The 17,592-nt window shown below is 39.1% G+C and overlaps 1 protein-coding gene across 12 annotated transcripts in view; it reads right to left on the bottom strand.

Annotated features, from left to right (window-relative positions):
* The window catches only part of tjp1a (tight junction protein 1a), a 224,543-nt gene that overhangs the window by 11,309 nt on the left and 195,642 nt on the right, over positions 1–17,592 (bottom strand). For 5 of the 12 annotated variants that reach the window (XM_088333674.1, XM_088333678.1, XM_088333679.1 and 2 more), the window contains 13 exons: positions 17,127–17,311; positions 16,823–16,918; positions 15,232–15,258; positions 13,813–13,895; positions 10,569–10,779; positions 10,080–10,180; positions 7,900–8,250; positions 6,806–7,045; positions 5,068–5,859; positions 2,978–3,060; positions 2,638–2,808; positions 646–752; positions 303–562 (listed from right to left, as the gene is read on the bottom strand). In XM_088333674.1, the coding sequence (XP_088189800.1) occupies positions 303–562; positions 646–752; positions 2,638–2,808; positions 2,978–3,060; positions 5,068–5,859; positions 6,806–7,045; positions 7,900–8,250; positions 10,080–10,180; positions 10,569–10,779; positions 13,813–13,895; positions 15,232–15,258; positions 16,823–16,918; positions 17,127–17,311 (2,707 nt within the window). The remainder of the gene's footprint in view (positions 1–302; positions 563–645; positions 753–2,637; positions 2,809–2,977; positions 3,061–5,067; positions 5,860–6,805; positions 7,046–7,899; positions 8,251–10,079; positions 10,181–10,568; positions 10,780–13,812; positions 13,896–15,231; positions 15,259–16,822; positions 16,919–17,126; positions 17,312–17,592) is intronic. The other 7 variants (XM_088333676.1, XM_088333677.1, XM_088333685.1 and 4 more) reach the window with 3 other exon arrangements.

The following is a 17,592-nucleotide window of genomic DNA, read 5'->3' as shown; positions in this document are numbered from 1 at the left end:
CTAATGCCAGCTGCAGTTATTCACAAGGGAGGTAAAAATGCAATGGCTAAACAAAGCCACCCGAGAGTAGTGTGTGTGTCATTTCAAGTTTTTACAAGCACTTCAACAAAAATTCATTCACTTTTCTATGCTTAAAAACACATTAAAATTCAAGCATTTTAAGCATCCGTACAAATCCTGTGACAACCGATACTTGACAAGGGAACACTTTTTTGTAAAATAATGATCAATTTGTTGTCAGTTAATAAAAGAAAATCAGTCCTGTGCACAATGATTTCTAAACACTTGTCAATGTCGCTCACCTTAGAGGCTGTATCAGGCTTGTCATTGGGCAGAAGGTTGTGGTTGAATTTGGGACTGTCAAATTTGCGTTCAAAAGGCCTAGCAGAGGTTGTGTAGGGTTTGGGCACGTAGCGGTTGTAGCTAGACGCTGGTGGAGCACCGCCGCCGGTGATGCTTTTCGGAAGCTTTTCACTCGTTCCATTTACTGGGGATTTCTCAGGCAAACTTTTGTGAGGCAGGAAGTTGCTGTGGAGAGTGTCCTCCTTGGTTGGAAGTTTGGCTGAGGAGCATATATGAGAGTTAAGCGAGTTCATTGCAAACTCAATGATGTGGGTGTGGTTTTAACCAAAGTCTAAGTGTTACCTTCAGTTGAAGGCTTGGGAAGTATGGCTGGTGGCAGGGAGGGTGTCACCTGGGGTACTGGTTCGTACCGTTTCTCTGCTGAACTTGGTTTCTCTAAAGATTCTGTTCTGTAAGCACAGGAAGGAAAGAAAGGACAAATATTCAACCATGAAAAAAATAGAAATGTGACGAATATGCAGGCTTGGGGAGTTAAGGAATATGTGTAGCAGCATACATAACTAGGATACAAAAATATGGAATAGTATTCCGTTACAGCTACAGAAAAGAGGAGTAAACAAATCACAGGTGTGTTAAGTTAGAATAGGGCAGGGGTCAGGAACCTCTTTGACCCAAAGAGCCATCAAAACAAAAACAGTGTCAAAAAGAAATTGAGAAAGCCACACCATAATATTTTCAGACAAAATTCAACAAACTGCAAAACAAGCCCTGTAGACAAAAGCTTATTGCTCAGCACATTTTATTTCACTGTGTGTCATTTGGTGATTTAATCAAATCTATGAAATGATAATAATGCCAAATCCCGTGTCCCAAATCAATGTAAATATGCTATTTAAAATCGCTTCCACCTTCACTTGAGAGTGTTGATGTTTCTGCCGTTAAATTTGTCCTAAACGGTTTCAAAACAATGTGCATGCAAAGTTCTTTTGTAAAAATGTCACAAATTACTGCAACCGATAATCGTATCGTCACATTCACTTTCGGTGTAGACTGCACTGAGCGAGAGAGAGTGAAGGAAGTGCCTTGCGCTGTATGCAGGGATCCGCCCACCTGTACTGCTCACCCAATCAAAGTCGTTTGCCAGCATTTTTATTCATCAGTTTAAATGGTTTCTTATCGAACTTCTGCATTAAGTTGCTTCGGCTTTATATGACCAAAATCGGGATGAAATCACTTGACTTTGGAACGCTACAGAGAGATGTGCAATAGTTACATTTTATTTCGGAGCCATATGTACTCATTTAAAGAGCCATAGGTTCCCTACCCCAGGAATAGGGATTACTATGCAGGATTACAATTTTATGTAAAAGTATATTAACAGTACATACACCTAATACGCCAATACGAGAAATAAGTGTCTTATCATAATTTTAATCACTGACCTTAGAGAGACAGAGAGAGATTATGCTTACACACGATGTGCGCATCGTAGTGACGTCTATACCTCTGGTACAGAATGTACAGATTGCATGTTTGTCAAGCTGTGTTGCACGTAAAAGCACTTTTCTTTTCGTTTGTATTTTATCAATGTATCACTCATTTTGTTGAATTGGCGTGAGCCTGTGGTTTCGTGAGGCTGCTTACGCGTGTGCATATTTTGCAGGGCAGTTGCATGCTAGTGGTGTATTTAGGTATATTCAGTAAATGGGATTGACTTATCTATATTTAGGTTAATTATTGTTCAAAATGCGAAAAACAATAACGGTTTTAAAGAAATCTTAATGTGAACTAAAATGGAGTGTATCTTGTCTGTCATGTAAATGACAACGTTTTATATTTACTCAACGAATTATACGATGAGGTTAAAATCTGAGCCCTTTTTTGTAAGACTGCAATCAACTAGCTGACCATGGTGTCCTCAGATTCTTTTTCAAGGTTACATTGTTCGTTTAACCTAGACATATTGAGTCGTTTTATTTATTTTGTGTTTTTATTTTGTCTTATATTGGTGTATTTGGTATTGGAGTAATCCAAAAGTAATTAAAATGAATCAAGTTGCATTCTTGCAATACTATTGTATTCGGATTACGTTAATGATCTAATTTTTCATTAGGTAACTAGTAATTGTATCAGATTACATTTTTAAAGTAACACTCACGAATATGTCAATATGAAATCACATTGACCAAATAAATCACACAAAAAGTTACATTAGTCCTCAGCATAAACATTTCCAAAAGAACAAGCTTATCTTATCTGTCAGTATATGTTCACTTAAAATCTCCTGAACGCAATTCCTGTGATTTCAGTGTAAAAACCTCAATGAAGTATTACCTGGAGAAATTGTGCGTTGTTTGTGCTTGAGGTTTGGCAGGGCCAGTCTGCAGCCTGTCAAAGTAGGAGAGCTGTTTCCTATAGTAGTCCTCGTCCTCATCTGGGTCATAATGGTTGGAACGCACAATATCATCAGCGACTTTCGACTCAGCCTTCTGAGGCTCTGGTACTCTAGGGTGGGGAAATAAACGTTGCTCATCAATTACAGTTAAAAGAAAACTGGGTCATGCACGGAATTACTAAATAAATCCAAATGACTCAAAATGGTCTTAAAATTTAACAAATGTGTCTTAAGTATTACGAAATGCCATGCCAAAGGGTGGAAAACAAGAGATCTTACCTATAGCTTTTTTCTGAGTCCAGATTGCTCAACGAATTAGCTTTTGGGATGATTCCCCCTGCTTTCAATGGCAGTTCAGCAGCCTGTGTTAACAGAACAAAAGTCCAGATGTATCACAAGCATACCTGTCAACCTGCGAGCCACTGTGACCTTACTAACGGCTCAATTTTTCCTTTCTTATTGAGAAAAAAAAACATACGCGTGTGTAAGACCATTTCATTGTGCAATTTCATCAACAAAATTTCACATGACAACATTAATACTTTTAACAAGTTACAACATATTTATAGCCATAGTCAAGTCTGTTCTTTGTTGTAGAGCATGGTGGCTTTCTTTTTTTTGCTGTGGACAACAATTCATTTGACGGGTTCAGTTGATACAATTTCCCTTCATAATTCATTTTCACTCGCAAAATAAGAAACCAAGGAGTCCTCTGCCATGCTTTTTCTGTACTTGATGTTTATCTTTCTAATAAGTGACAATGCTCTTTCACTGTCTGCATTGCTGTTAAGACAGGCATAGTAAAACAGCAGTCCTTGCAGCAATAGAAACCTTTGCGTCCCGATATTTGTTTTGGCTTTCAAGACCTTTCCCCGATATAAATCTGTTTCCATGTCACATTGATCTGATTTATTAGTGATTTGCGGGTCTTCCCACTCCTCTTTCAACTCTTCAAGATCAACGTCACTACAACATCAACAAAAATGATGTTGATGAGGGTTTTTTAAAAACCTGAAAATACAGTTGTATTTGTTTTTTGTTTTTTTTAAGTCAAACTGCCATGCACTTGAATGGTCTCATGTTTTTCAGCAGTTATTCAATTAATTAATAGCATAAATGTTTACATGATTTGTTTTAGGCCAATCTAAATAAACCAGAAGTAAAAAAAAACTTAAGTAAACTTAAATTTAAGGAGGCCAGGCAATACATTTATACTCGGGCAACTACTGTCACCTTGTGGTTTACATATAATCGTAACAAAATAGGAAGTAATGTTTCAATACCTGTATTCTCATTTATACATCACATGCCATTCTAGTCTCGTTGCAATTTTATTTATTTTTTGTTAACATTTTTTGTGTTTCCCGTACAAACTTACTTGTACGCCGTACATATCTAAAAATGTGCAAAAATCGTACAGGATACGGAAAAATACGGCCGGTTGACACGTATGCACAAGTATTGACAATGGTCAATTTCCCTTGACCATAAAACATACACCAGGGTCATTTCTTTTTGGAGCTTTTGGCCATTTCAAGAGCTAATTTATCACTAAAAAGTTGATTTGGTGTTTTGTTCCAATCATCAGTCAGTGACAATTCCAGCACATACTAGCGCTCCAAGGAGCACCCCTTCCAATCTGGGTGGAAACAGTTGTATATACAACACCGTGTGTTTGTTTTCTTGATGATTGCAGCAAAATGATAGTTTATCAAATTAAGGTCATTTAAAAAACTTGATTTAAAACAAAATGACATCAAACATCCAAAAATGTATGAATTTAAAAAAAGGATCAGATGGCAGAGCCATTTTTTAAAAACAAAATATTACATTACGACTCCGTGTCTGGTCTTTGAATGCTCGCCGAGCCCAGAAATAACACGTTTGTCAGTGGTTTTTGTTAGATACCTAAGAATAGTCTCCACCAAAATATGTTTTTAATACAAATACCAAGAGACATGGCCATTGATTCCAAAGTAAAATGAATTCACAATCTAATAATTTTGTTACATCTCCTTCAAATTTGAATAGCATCATTATGCAAACATAAAAGAACACAAGCAGAGAATCGACACTGGACACTCTTACCCAAGATATGCTTCAGCATGTTTGGCCATAGCAGGATTAGCGACTTGATGTATGCTGTGTCTCAGGCATTTATGAAATTGCTCACGTAATCCACATGCTTTGATCTTCAACATTAATACTTTTGGATTTATTTTGCCTTAACCTCGTTCTTTCCTTTATAGTTACATCCCAAAGGGTATAATTGTTTTTAAACACCCCCTAAAATCATGCAGTGCTGATAGTTGATTGTAAAAAAAATGTCTCCCAAACTTTGAATAAAAATAGATGGCAAAAAAGTTTACCTTGTTCCCAGACAGATCCCCTACATCTCTGGCTCGGTCCACAGACACAGAACGTTTGTTTTCAAACATCTTGACTCTGTTTAGGACTGACTGATGTTTCATGGCGGGGTCGTCCTCCTGTAAACCCTTTCTGGCAGTATCAAGCGTTGAAGTGTCTACAGGGGCAAATGTGGTCAGGGTTGATTTGGGTGGGGACGTGGGACTGTTGTCGGAGTTAATGGGGGCAGTGTCATACGGCTGAGGTTTGTAGCCTTTTGCGTGTTGTGTTTGTCCCTGGTTGTAGGCAGACCGCTGCCCACTGGGAGAGCGGGCAGCTGAAGAGTGTTCCTGGTTGAAATGAAGGTCCGGAGAAAGGGGCGGGGCATCCTCATAACGGACGGGGCCCCCAACTGTGGGTTTGCCATAGCGAGGTCGCCCATCGAATCCTTGCTGCGGCAGGGGTTCTTCGAAACGAGGCGGAGGGCTGTATTGAGACTCGAGGCCATCGCTGTATGGAAGGCGCGGATCGTAGCCTTGAGAGTTGGCAGTTGTGTGCGTCTGATTGTAGGGGTTCCACTGTTGCTGGTCATAATGAGGCACGCTGTTCTCAAAGGGCGGTGAGTCATAGTTCCTGTACTTTGGTTCTAAGTAACCACTCCCGCTGCCGACATCAAACCGACTCGGTGGGTGGTCATAATCTCTGTATGGCTGCTGTTCAGGTTGATATCCCTGTTGGGAGTTATAATTCCCAGGTTTAAGTCCAGGACCAGATCTTCCGGTGCTCTCTGTGCCGTACGGTTCCTTTTGAAACATCTACAAATACACATCAGAGAATTAGGTTAACACCATTACAGGATGCATAAAAATACAACACACATCACACACAATCAGGTATTAGAGAATGAAGTAACTGAAGGTATTAAAAAAATCTGTAAAATAATTACAGAAGCGGAAATGAGTAGGGAAAGACCTGCAATAGAGAAACTGAGAGTGAGGGATTACGATTCAGACAAAACGTTAAAACAGAATTTACCAAAAAGCGACATACTCTTGAATGAAAACTTGTTCAGGTCATCGGAATAACATAAACAAAATGATACTACTCAACAATGGGATACATTTTTTAAAAGAAGTATTTCCTGACATCCAAATGTTGGGTAATCTTTACCTCTTTAAGACCAATCTGGCTTGATAATGGAATTTGACATCGTTTAGAAAAATGACACCCACTGTCTTACAATAACATTTAACATAAATTTCACATCACCCAAAGTAAACTCCAAAATCCTAATATTTCACAAGTAACCGTTAATTTCAAGCCAAATCTCGAGTCAATCACCCAGATTCATTGGTTAGAAAATCAACGGCTACTTTTACAAAAACAAAGGCTCATTTTCATCAGCATTGGAAAACATACAGCACAGAAATCTACTTCTAGTGGCCATGCAAAGAGGTTGAACAACAGTGAGCGCCGTCATACATTCACTACTTTGGCTAACACTTCACCACACTCACTGTTGCTTACCAGTATTTGAGCACACATGCACGAATGTAAACAGAGACACACTCTCAAACACAAAACTCTGTCCTCTGGGCAGCACTGTGGTCAGCAGACATGCAGGGCGGGGGCGGGCGAAAAGTAGAGACAGAAAAGCAGGAAGTAGGCAGGTAGACAGGCAGCAGCAGCGCAGGCGGTCAGTTGGGTCATATCGAGCTGAGCTGGGCCCGATCACGGAGCGTCCGAGGCAGGTTGGGATACCTTTGCTTCTGAACTGTCCAGTCCAGAATGTCTTGGTTCTGATGCGACACTCTCAGGGACTAGCTCAGGCGTGGGCCGCTTTAGTGAGCCAGCCTCTGTGTTGGGGCTCGGTAGCCTGCGGTGAGCTCCTGGAGCCTCGCCGGGGCTTGGGCCCCCTACAGTTTTTACAGCAGGGGTCACTGTCTCAGCCAGGGGCTCGGGGAGCTGGGGGTTGCTAGGGATGGCAGTGGCTTCTGCTTTCTGTGAAGTGGTATCAAAAATGTTTAATAACACGTGCTGACACCACTGCGCAGAGCAAACAAGTGTCTGTGTTATCACGGCCGCTTCTAACTGCCTGCCAATCACCCTCCTTACACTCTTTAGTGTTCCACGTTTCAAATTAGGACACATTTTCAATGTTAGAACACACTAATTTGACTTTAATACTACAGTAACAATACAGCAACGTATCCTTGTCCCTTTTTATGCTTGTCAACAGATAATTTATCATGACAAACACTTTGATTTGGGAAACTGTGTTCAATACATTTCACAGCGATGTGGGATATACACGTTTGGTTTTACACATGCACACAACACATTTAACAACACTATAAACACAATCCCAATCACAAGTGTAGCAAGAGTAGGAGTTCCACATTGGTAAATACTTTTTCAGACAGTTACACAAATAGCGCATTGTTTTCCCGTTGACAACAGTCATACAAGTTAAGACAACTCTTGGTAATACATAATACATGAAAAGTGCATATTGAGTTATAGAGTTCTCGAATGTAACACAAAAAAGTCCATGCACACACACACACACACACACACACACACACACACACACGCACCCGCGCACACACACACAGGCTAAAGGTTTAAATACTATTGTTGTGGTGATAGATATTGCATAATACTTTTATAGTATGGCGATAAATACCTGACCAGCAAAGGTCCGAGTTTAACACTGATATTGCATTGGAACATTTAGAGCACACAATTATTGTAAAAATAAACATGAGCCCTCAATAACGCCTCCAGAAAACCCTTCTAACGCACACCACGTCCTCCAGACAACAGGGAAGACGCACAGCTCTCAGAAACGCTACCTGCTGCTGCGCTGGGGCCTTGAAACCAGCCGGGTCGATGCGATTCAGGGGGTCCGACTGCATTCCGTGTTGGTAACCGGCATAGCCAGTGGGTTCCTGGATGACGGGCGGTTCCTCACGGACGGGCTCGGAGGAGCGGGTGATAGCCGGGCCGGTCGGAGGACCCACATCGTCGTTCAGCGTTTCGTCCAGCTCCTGGTCGGTATAGGCTCCGCCCTCCGTGTCCGTGTCCTCGTAGTCAGAAGTGTGGCGGCTGTCGGTGCTGTACATAGAATACTCACTCCCTGGGGCCGATAGGTAAGATAGACGGTCGTCGTGGATATCTAGATCATCATCTGCTGCTCCATCAGCCTGTGGCAAAAAAAAAAAATAATTCATAGATGGATCTTTAATTACTTTTAAAGGTATTCCCAAACAGACACAATTATGCAAATATGTTGCAAAGCACTCTGTTCCATGCGATGGGGGGACTGAAGAAATTTAGTCTTAAAGTTGACCAATATAGTTTGTTTTCCCTTAGAGAGAATTCTTTTGATACAACATGTGATGCAACTCCAAAACCGACAGCGATTGTAGAGATTGCTGGTAGCTAATTTCTGCTTGTAGAAATGATAACTTTGCTTAAACTGTCACTGGGGGCCTTGTGACTTATTTGCAGGCTTTGATCTCGAAAGGCTGCTGCCATACAGCATCCACATTGTTTTCCCTTGCCACCTTTTAGGTTGGCAATTGTGGCTTTTCGTTTCAGTTTTTGCCATGTGTGTCGAGGTTGGTATAATTTTGGTCATGCTAGCTCCCCGTTAGCATCGGTGCAGCCCAGGGCTTTCTTTTTTTGTTTTCCTACGGTTGGCGTTCATAGGCTGCCCACTAAGTAGTGTTTGGACAGCTAGCCTTGCGTTGGCATCAGTTTTGCAGTGTTCCTTGGTTTGTTTATGCTTTGCGTTTGTCGCAATAACTGTTACAGCTTTTGGTTGTTGGGTCACGGTTTGCCTAAATGTTCACGGTTTCTTTTTTGGTCGTCTAGCATTGCCTTTTTCTGCCAAGGCTGCGGCCGCCTTTAAGCCTTCTTGGTGGCTCTCAGTGTGTTGTTTTTGCGAGTTAGCCCTTTTTTGGCTGCTCACCCTTTGTTGTACCATTACTGCATCTACATGTGACGCAGCATTTAGGCATTCTCCACAAAAACTATCGAAGGTTTTCTTAAAATACGAATGAAACAATATGGAGACTGGCTTGCTAGGGTGCTGGTGTTTCTCAGATGACAAAGACAAGACACGCCGTCTTAAAAGATCTTAGGATATAATTGGAATGTACCTATGAAAAATATAGTAATTTTATGCAAAAAACATGTGCTATTTCCTCAAATTTTGCATATTTAAGAATTTGGGAGTACCTTTAAGCAGTGAGGTATTTACAGTATGTGCGTTGGCCTCAAGAGGGATTGGCGCCTAGGCTGTACTTGCCCAAGACACACCACAGAAATTGGGTGCCCATATCACCCTACCAACCAGCTAAAAATCTACTTGAAGTTAGGAAAAGGCTATAAACAGCGGTTTTGTTTTACAAACTATGACTGATTAGTTAAAGCTTAAACAGATTTAAGCATCAATTGATATTTACATGTGTACACAAAGAACGTAACTGCCTGAAATGAATAAATAAATCAAATGAAAATCAGCTATTGCATTCTGAACTTGACACAGAATTTCTTTTGGAAATCAAGTTTTTATTAAAGAAACGTTTGTTGGGTTAGGTTTAGTGTTTGTGCAAAGTGGATTAAAATCTGAATCACCCAAAACAAGTGATAAAAACGGAGGTATTATTTTCATGGATCCTTGTTTGTTCATGATTAGGAAATACATATTAGAGTGTAATATTGATTATCCAATGTTGAGCTAATGGGATATTGTAATTAAGTCGTTTGACTATAAAAACTGCTATTTTTAAAGGGAAATGTGATCACTTGTGACATCAAAATTTGATATTTAAACTTTTAACAACTCAAGATTTGAGAAGCCACCTGGTATCAGCCGTAAAAATGGTATAAAACATCAAGTTGTGTGTTGACCCTAAAGCCAAAGTGGCATGGAAATGACAATTATCGCTATGTGGATTAAATCACTATCAGCAAAAACATCTCGATCTGCAATGCTGGGTGAAAAGGAGGCTTTTGTGTGATTTACCTTGCCCTCTGAAACCCACACCAGTTGGTTTTGTTGCTGTTGGATCATTTCCTTAAGTGCTCCAAACCATCCGTCGTTCATGTTGTTCAAGTTAATAGTTGCTGAGAAAAATAAAAAGGAGAAAAAAACGATTCAACTTCAAAGCAAAGAACCATTTTTATGTGCAACATTGTTTAGCAATAGGTGTATCTGCCCAGGGGATTGTGGGAAGTGGAAATTAATCCAGAACTATAATGGTTTTTTAGACAGAAGCTTCAAAAGCATAACTTCAGGACAATCCTTGGCAGGAAAAATAAAATGTAGAGGAAATCTGAAAGGAACAGGAGCATGTCGCTACATGACATCATCACTAAACAATAGCTTTTAGATTGAGTGCAATCATGCATACAGCACATTTTATGAAAATTGCATTCATCCATGTAAATAGTTCTATTTTCTTTCCTGTTTAGGAAGGTAACATTAAAACTGCATTTCCCATGTAGGACTTACTGGTAAAAAGATGGTGATTGTTCTTCCTCAATTTAAGGGCTCGCTCATAAAGCTTCCTGGCACTCTTCCGAGACTCTGGGCAGAGTCTGGTCCTCATGTTCTTGACACCTTGCTTCGTGTCAGGGTTGAGAAACACGACGATAGGATACCACTGTGCATAGTTCAAGCGGTCCACTGCATTTGGGGTGATGTCCAGCACTGCATGTTTGTCCTTAAAACAAGAACAAATTAATAACATTTTAGGTTGTTTTGATTTTGAAAATACGAATCAGACGCGCTCACTTAAGAGTCAAACACCCAGTCAGACCAGGTTAGTAGATTCCACCAGAGGGCAGTAGTGAGATACGAATAATAAAGTAACACTTTATAAAAGTACAGGATGTTCCATAAGTCTTTGGGCACATTTGTGGCCCTCATATCACCTTAACTATGAATGGTAGGAAGATAAAAATGGTGCCATTTTAAAGCTAATTACATTAAGTATTTTGTAAGGCCGTTGCTATTTTTAACTTATTTTCAAACATTGATGGCGTTAATTCAACCAGAGAAGGCATTTTGTGTACTTGAATTTGCAAAAACTGAATAATTGACCATTGGTTCTGAATGCATATTGCAGAGCATTTAAAAAGGACGAATCTGAGAGAAAGTCCATGGTGAGATGGCATGGATAATTCATAAGAGATGGGTTCTTATGGCCGGCTAAAAGAACCGGACTCCCCTCAACTTTGAAGATTTGATTCAAGAATGTTTGAAAAGCTTTTCAATGTAAGTCTATCAGAACAGCCACTAGGGAACTTCAATGTCCTACAACAACTGTTTGAAAGGATTGCTCGATGTGCCCCCTATTCCAAAAGATCCAGATGAGATGAAGGCAAGAATATCAGAGGTCAAGTCAGGTCATGTTTATTTGTATAGCCCTTAATCACAAGGAGTCTCAAAGGGCTGCACAGACCATATACTATTGCAAACCACAGACTATTATCACAGCTAAAACCTACATTAGGGCAAGGAAAAACTCAAAAACCTCAACATGAGGGAAAATGAAAAAACCTGGAGCGGGCTGCACATGAGGTAATCCTCCTTCCAGGAAGACCAGGCTGCAATGGATGTCACAATAACAAATACCGTATTTTCCGCACTATAGGGCGCACCGGGTTATAGGGCGCACCCCCAAAAAATAGTTTTTGGTCCTATATCTTCCATAGATAAGGCGCACCGGATTATAAGGCGCTACAATGGGAACGTCGACAAAACAGTCAGATGATTCAGTCAAACTGATTACCCCCTTAACATTCCCAAAGCTTGCAAAGAAGCAAATACGTGTCGTAGACACGTGCGGATGCGGTGTCCGTACGATGTCACTTAAATGCGTCATTTCAAATATCATTCGGAAGGTTGAAGTCTTGGGATTCAAGAAATGCCAAACATTTCTATGTTTCTATTTTCTTTTTCGCTCACAACTTTATTGTGCATATGACAATAAACACTTGGAATTGAGTTTAATTTACTCAACTCATCACAGCAACATCAAGATCGTTCTAAAACAAGATACCGGGAAAATATAAAGCCGCATAACTCACCTAAGTTCTCACGTTCAATAATGATACGCAATCATGGTCTTCTTACAACCGTGAGTGAAATAAATCCAGGAGAGTAGAATATTTACAAATACAGACTAATGAAACATGTTTCTTTATGGCGTACTTAAGCAAGCTTGCTACGCCATTGCTAAACTCGGCCGATTGCAGGGTTTGTTTTGGCAATCTAGCCAAATCAGAGACTCCGAATAACTTCAGCCAATAGCGATCGATTTAACGGATGATTGACACATTGGTTAGCCAATGAAACGCCGGTATATAAATCCCAGCATACACCGCGGACTTGCTACGCCATTGCTAAACTCGGCCGATTGCAGGGTTTGTTTTGGCCATCTTGCCAATCCGAGGCTCCGAATAACTTCAGCCAATAGTGATCGATTCAAATGATGATTGACACATTGGTTAGCCAATGAAACGCCGGTATATAAATCCCAGCATACACCGCGGACTACTCCACGTTCGGGGGAAAATCGAGTCGGCGGCTGTTGAGTAAGTTGCGAGACCTTGCGAATTTAATATTGAGCCATATATAAGGCGCACTGTGTTATAAGGCGCATGGTCAGCTTTTGAAAAAAATTAAGACTTTTAGGTGCGCCTTATAGTGCGGAAAATACGGTAATATGCAGATATTGTCAACATGAAACATAAATCATTCATAAGCCATAGAATAGATCATGTTTTAAGCCTAGATTTAAACAATTCCACAGAGGTTGCAGATCAAATCTCAAGGGGAAGAGCATTCCATAGCACCGGTGCCCGAATGGAGAACTCTCTCGAACCTGCAATTATCTCCAGCCATTGACAATGCAATGCTGGGACACATTTGGCAAAGTTTTGACTATCGGGTAGATGTGTGTCAAGTGACTAACGATAATCACATTGAAAATCTTTGGAAATTCCATGTAAAAATTAAGATTACCGTATTTTCCGGACCATGAATCTCTCGAGTATAAATCTCAATAGCCAAAGAATGCATGATTAGGAAGGAAAACAACCTATACTATAAGTCGCATTTTTGGGGGAACACCAAAATCAAACATGTCATTTTGAAAGGCAATTTTATATTAAAATAAAATAGAAAACAACATGCTGAGTTAAGTGTACAGTATACCAAGATTACGTGATTGACATGCCTGGTATTGTCAGTAATGACGTAACACATTAGGAGTTATTCAGACAATTTCTGTTGCTCGATTATCGTTTTCGGATGCACTTTAACCTTTTTAAGGGCTTGTAATTTGCCGAATATGATTTTCTTTCCCATGCCATGTTCGTTGTTTTCATAAATTACCGGTACAGTGCCGAAAAATGTCCCCCCCTACTACAGGGCAAAGTTGAAATGATCAAGACAGGCCTAGAGCACCCCCTTCTGATTTAGTAAGAAAAGAACATGTGAAATGATACACCAGTAACCAAAAAATAAAACTCAATGATATAATAATGGGTTAATAATTTCACATATACATCGCACCCCTATAGCGACCTATAGTCTGGAAAATATGGGACAAGTTTTTTTAATTTACCAGACATGTTTTCATATCCTAAACACTTTCAGAGATATTCAATGTCAAAATGTTCCCAAACATTTGGAACACCATGTATACCAACTACATTTGTTATTTTATATTTGGAGAGGTATCTCTTACCCTGTCAATAATCTGTTTGATAGTGTGCAGGCGAATGATGCCAGAGCTTTTCTGGTCAGTTCCAGCGTCCCTTGGTTCACTCTCTGTAGGGGGCGAAAACATACAGTCACTTCATCACATCAACATAAAACAGTCGAGACAAGTGGTGCCCAAATTAGTCATCCTTGTGGCATGCGGTTGTCGACTCCCATAAAAAGAAGTGTAAAACACAGACAAATAATCTCTGTACAGGAGAGGACAAGTGTTTATAAAAACAGATGTCAAGTAAAAAATAAAGGTGCCAGCCATTCATGCAATAGCTATTAGGTACTGTGACGAGAATAATCAAAATGACAAATGCTTTGTGGTGACTGTACGTGCAAATGCAAATAAGGTGAATGAAGACGCCAAGTGTGTGTTTTGAAAGAAATATTGGCATAAAATAATGAAGCAGAAAGCTCATTTAGCCACAATTCACAGTCACTGTAAACTGCAGGGATTTAGGCAGTGATGTGTACAGAGGTTTATAATTCATATACTGTACAGATAAGAAATTATATTCTGCCTAGAAAAAAAGATACTAAAAGGGTGGTTTTCTCAGTTTTCTAGTGAGGATGGTAAGTCAGAATGCTTAACACACAGTATATAAAACCTTTAGAGACGTAATAAACTACTGAGCTCCAGTAAAAACATAAGACTAACTATGAAAAGATATAGTTTGGAAAAGACTGGTACTCCCATACAACATGTCAGATGCAACCCCTAGCAGCAATGATTACCAGTCAGTTGGGAATAAGTTTCAGAATTATTTCAAGAACTTGAAATTACTGTTTCAGATTGTCATTGTAAGAGCATACATCCCATTAACTTGGAATATTGTTTTGACGTGCCAAAAAAATGAATGTTTTCAGTTCAGTTGTGTCAGTTCTCAAACCAAAAGTTCAGTATGAAAAAATAACAAGGGTTAAAAAAAAATGGCACTACTCCAAACCATTATCAGCTGATTAAGTTACCGTACAAGACATGATACATTTGAACATATATTGACCAATAATATACAATTTCCCCATATCTGTAACAAGTAAAACATCTACTCTATACAATAGAAAATTCTAACTGCAAATGTGTTGTTGAATTATGAAGTGTTTGCCTTTTGTTCAAGACTATTTCATGGGCCAAATACACTTATGCAAAGTACCTAAAATTGACATCATATTAATTAAGTATTTGCACTATAGGTTTCAAGTTAGTAGATTACATTTTGTTAGTGGCAAGTCCGCCGTAGTCAAGTGATTACTGTATAGCCAAACTCCTACATTAAGCTGCATTACCTTCCATATATTTAGCAAGCAAGCTATTTATAAAACGTCTGCTGATTAATTAGCGGCCATTTTCAAAATCAAACAACACAAATGCAAGTTGATGCACTCAAAGACATACTTTCTCCTCCTTGTTGTTGCTGTGTTTCTGAAAAGAAAATACAATTACACAAAAATCACTAGTGATCTGAAGACACAAAGCAAGAAATGGACTCATTTCTTACGTTGGATGGATATGGTTTTATCTGTCTTTGGTTATATTCCAAAGCAAACTAACTTGAAAGACAGTATCACAGCTCTTAAGATTTGAGCAGGTGTGCTTACATTGAAGAAAGTGATGAAGAATGACAGATAAACATGAACGATAAACACAAAAGGCCACAGAAAAAAAAAAAACATTCCAGGGTTCCAACAAAAAAAATATATACATACAGTGGTCCCTCATTTCTTAATAAGAGTTATACAGCACAAGATCGCCTACAATAGCTGAATGTGAGGTGAATGTAGAAGAGGTTGTAGTTTTGGGTGAGTTGGGTATCTTATTTATAAGGTCTAGGGGATTTTTTTTAACCTGTTCTACACACAAAAGGTGAGTTTGAGCACCTATAAAGTTCATTTCAAGTTTGTCATACAGAGCTAATACTGTAGTTAAAGTATAAGTACAGACACTCCGCTACTTATGAACATTTTTTCCAGGATGTCGAAAAATATCCGGACATTGCTGTAAGTTACATTTTGTATTGTGCACAGAGTACAGGCCATCGTTTTGGCAAATGGCTACGATAACAAATAAACAAGTTTCATCATTGATTTGCTGTGTCGCGTGATTTATACGCCACTCAACATGTTAAATCAATTCAAATAAGAGTGCATTGAATTAGATGTGATGTTTAGAGGCCATGCTTGTAGTACCACTTTAATCCAGCAGAGGGCATATTTTGATGTATGAATGAATGAATGAATGAGCATTATTGTAATTATACAAGTATAACAAAATTGGAAGGATCCTCATTTTAGAGCAAGTAAAACAAATTAAAAAGGTCAACATGTGCTAGAGGATAAAAATGTTAAAAATACACGAGGTCCGATTGATCCGATGACATACTGGCATTTTCCTCCAATGATGCCTTTGTAAAAAAGTATCTTACATATTCACAGGTGTATAGCATAAATTTGTATTCATTTTTGTCCATTGTCAAACTATTTGACAAACACTTGGATTATCTATTATAGAATACTGCTGTTTTGTGCACTATTTTTCTATACATCCGAAACTTTAATATTTACTTCCCGCACCCACTGTACGCTTGAAAAAATCTGCAATCCGTACACCACAAAATGGCTAGGGACCACTATATATATTTTATGTGAAGAATCCTTGGAATGAAGACAACAAGATGGTCGGTGCATGAAATAATGAGTTTTGTTGTTCAAAGGTGAAAACCGGTAGTGTATAAAATGCTTAATAGCTAAAATCGTTTTCATCTGTTCTTTAAAATCAGAATGTCCTCTATTATTAACTGCCACTCATCTTCAAAGTACTTGCTTTTTCTCAATTACAAATTGACTAAATCCAACTAAAAAAGCAGAAATAACCCAAAACTGATTTAACATGCAGGCTGATTGACAAAATCCATATTAGCAAAGGTAGAGCTTGAAAAATAATCGAGTTTCACTGCATACCAAGCGAATATAGGATTTTGACTACTTACTTGCTAATTCAAAGATATCGGGCTCCTCTCTGGCCAACTTTTCTCTTGCGACATCTGCTATTGGTCCAAAGATGACCACAGGCCTCAGGAACCCAGCTGTTTGTAAACAAGAATTTCAAGGCGAGTTACAGATGCATCTATTGTCAAAACTATGCATGTAGAATGGAAAAACACGCCACTGAGAACCCAAAATAGAAAGTAAGATTATTTGACTTAAAATACCAGAAGAATATTATTGACTTGCAGTGCTGTCAAAGATAGCAAATTTTATGCTTGTTAAATGCTTGCCTTGACCTTTGCTCACCTTCTCTAAGCACCACCCTCTCATAGGCAGGGAATTTAGTCTGAACTGGTTGAGCAGATAGGTCCTCCCTGCTCTTTCGCAAATTCCTCTTTGAGCTTCGCAGGCCACGGAATCGCCAGAAATCAGCTCGATCACCCCCTGGTGTTTTGGGGAGGGTGTACTGCACACTGGACAGCTGTTCCGCCCTGGAGAAAGTGAAAGCATTTCTTTTGTTATGCCTCAAAAAGCAAAGATAAGCAACCGAGCTGAGTTAATTTAATGATTTGAAGTGAAAAAAATGTTTATTGGTGTAATGGTCTCATTGATATTAACGCACAGTATAAGTTATTCTTTTCAATTTAATAGTATATCTTTTTTGGCAGTCTGAACAAAGAAGATTAGCAAACCAATTACTATCATATGCTCACTCTAATATGTCAAAATATTCATAGTCAAAATCTGAGGAGCAGGGTTTGTAAACCTTTTA

Source organism: Urocampus carinirostris, chromosome 4, assembly GCF_059441175.1.
Source record: "Urocampus carinirostris isolate Australia breed hairy pipefish chromosome 4, RoL_Ucar_1.0, whole genome shotgun sequence".
NCBI classification, from domain to species: Eukaryota; Metazoa; Chordata; class Actinopteri; order Syngnathiformes; family Syngnathidae; genus Urocampus; species Urocampus carinirostris.
Note: the sequence above shows the minus strand (reverse complement) of the source record. Positions and strands in the feature narration are given on the sequence as shown.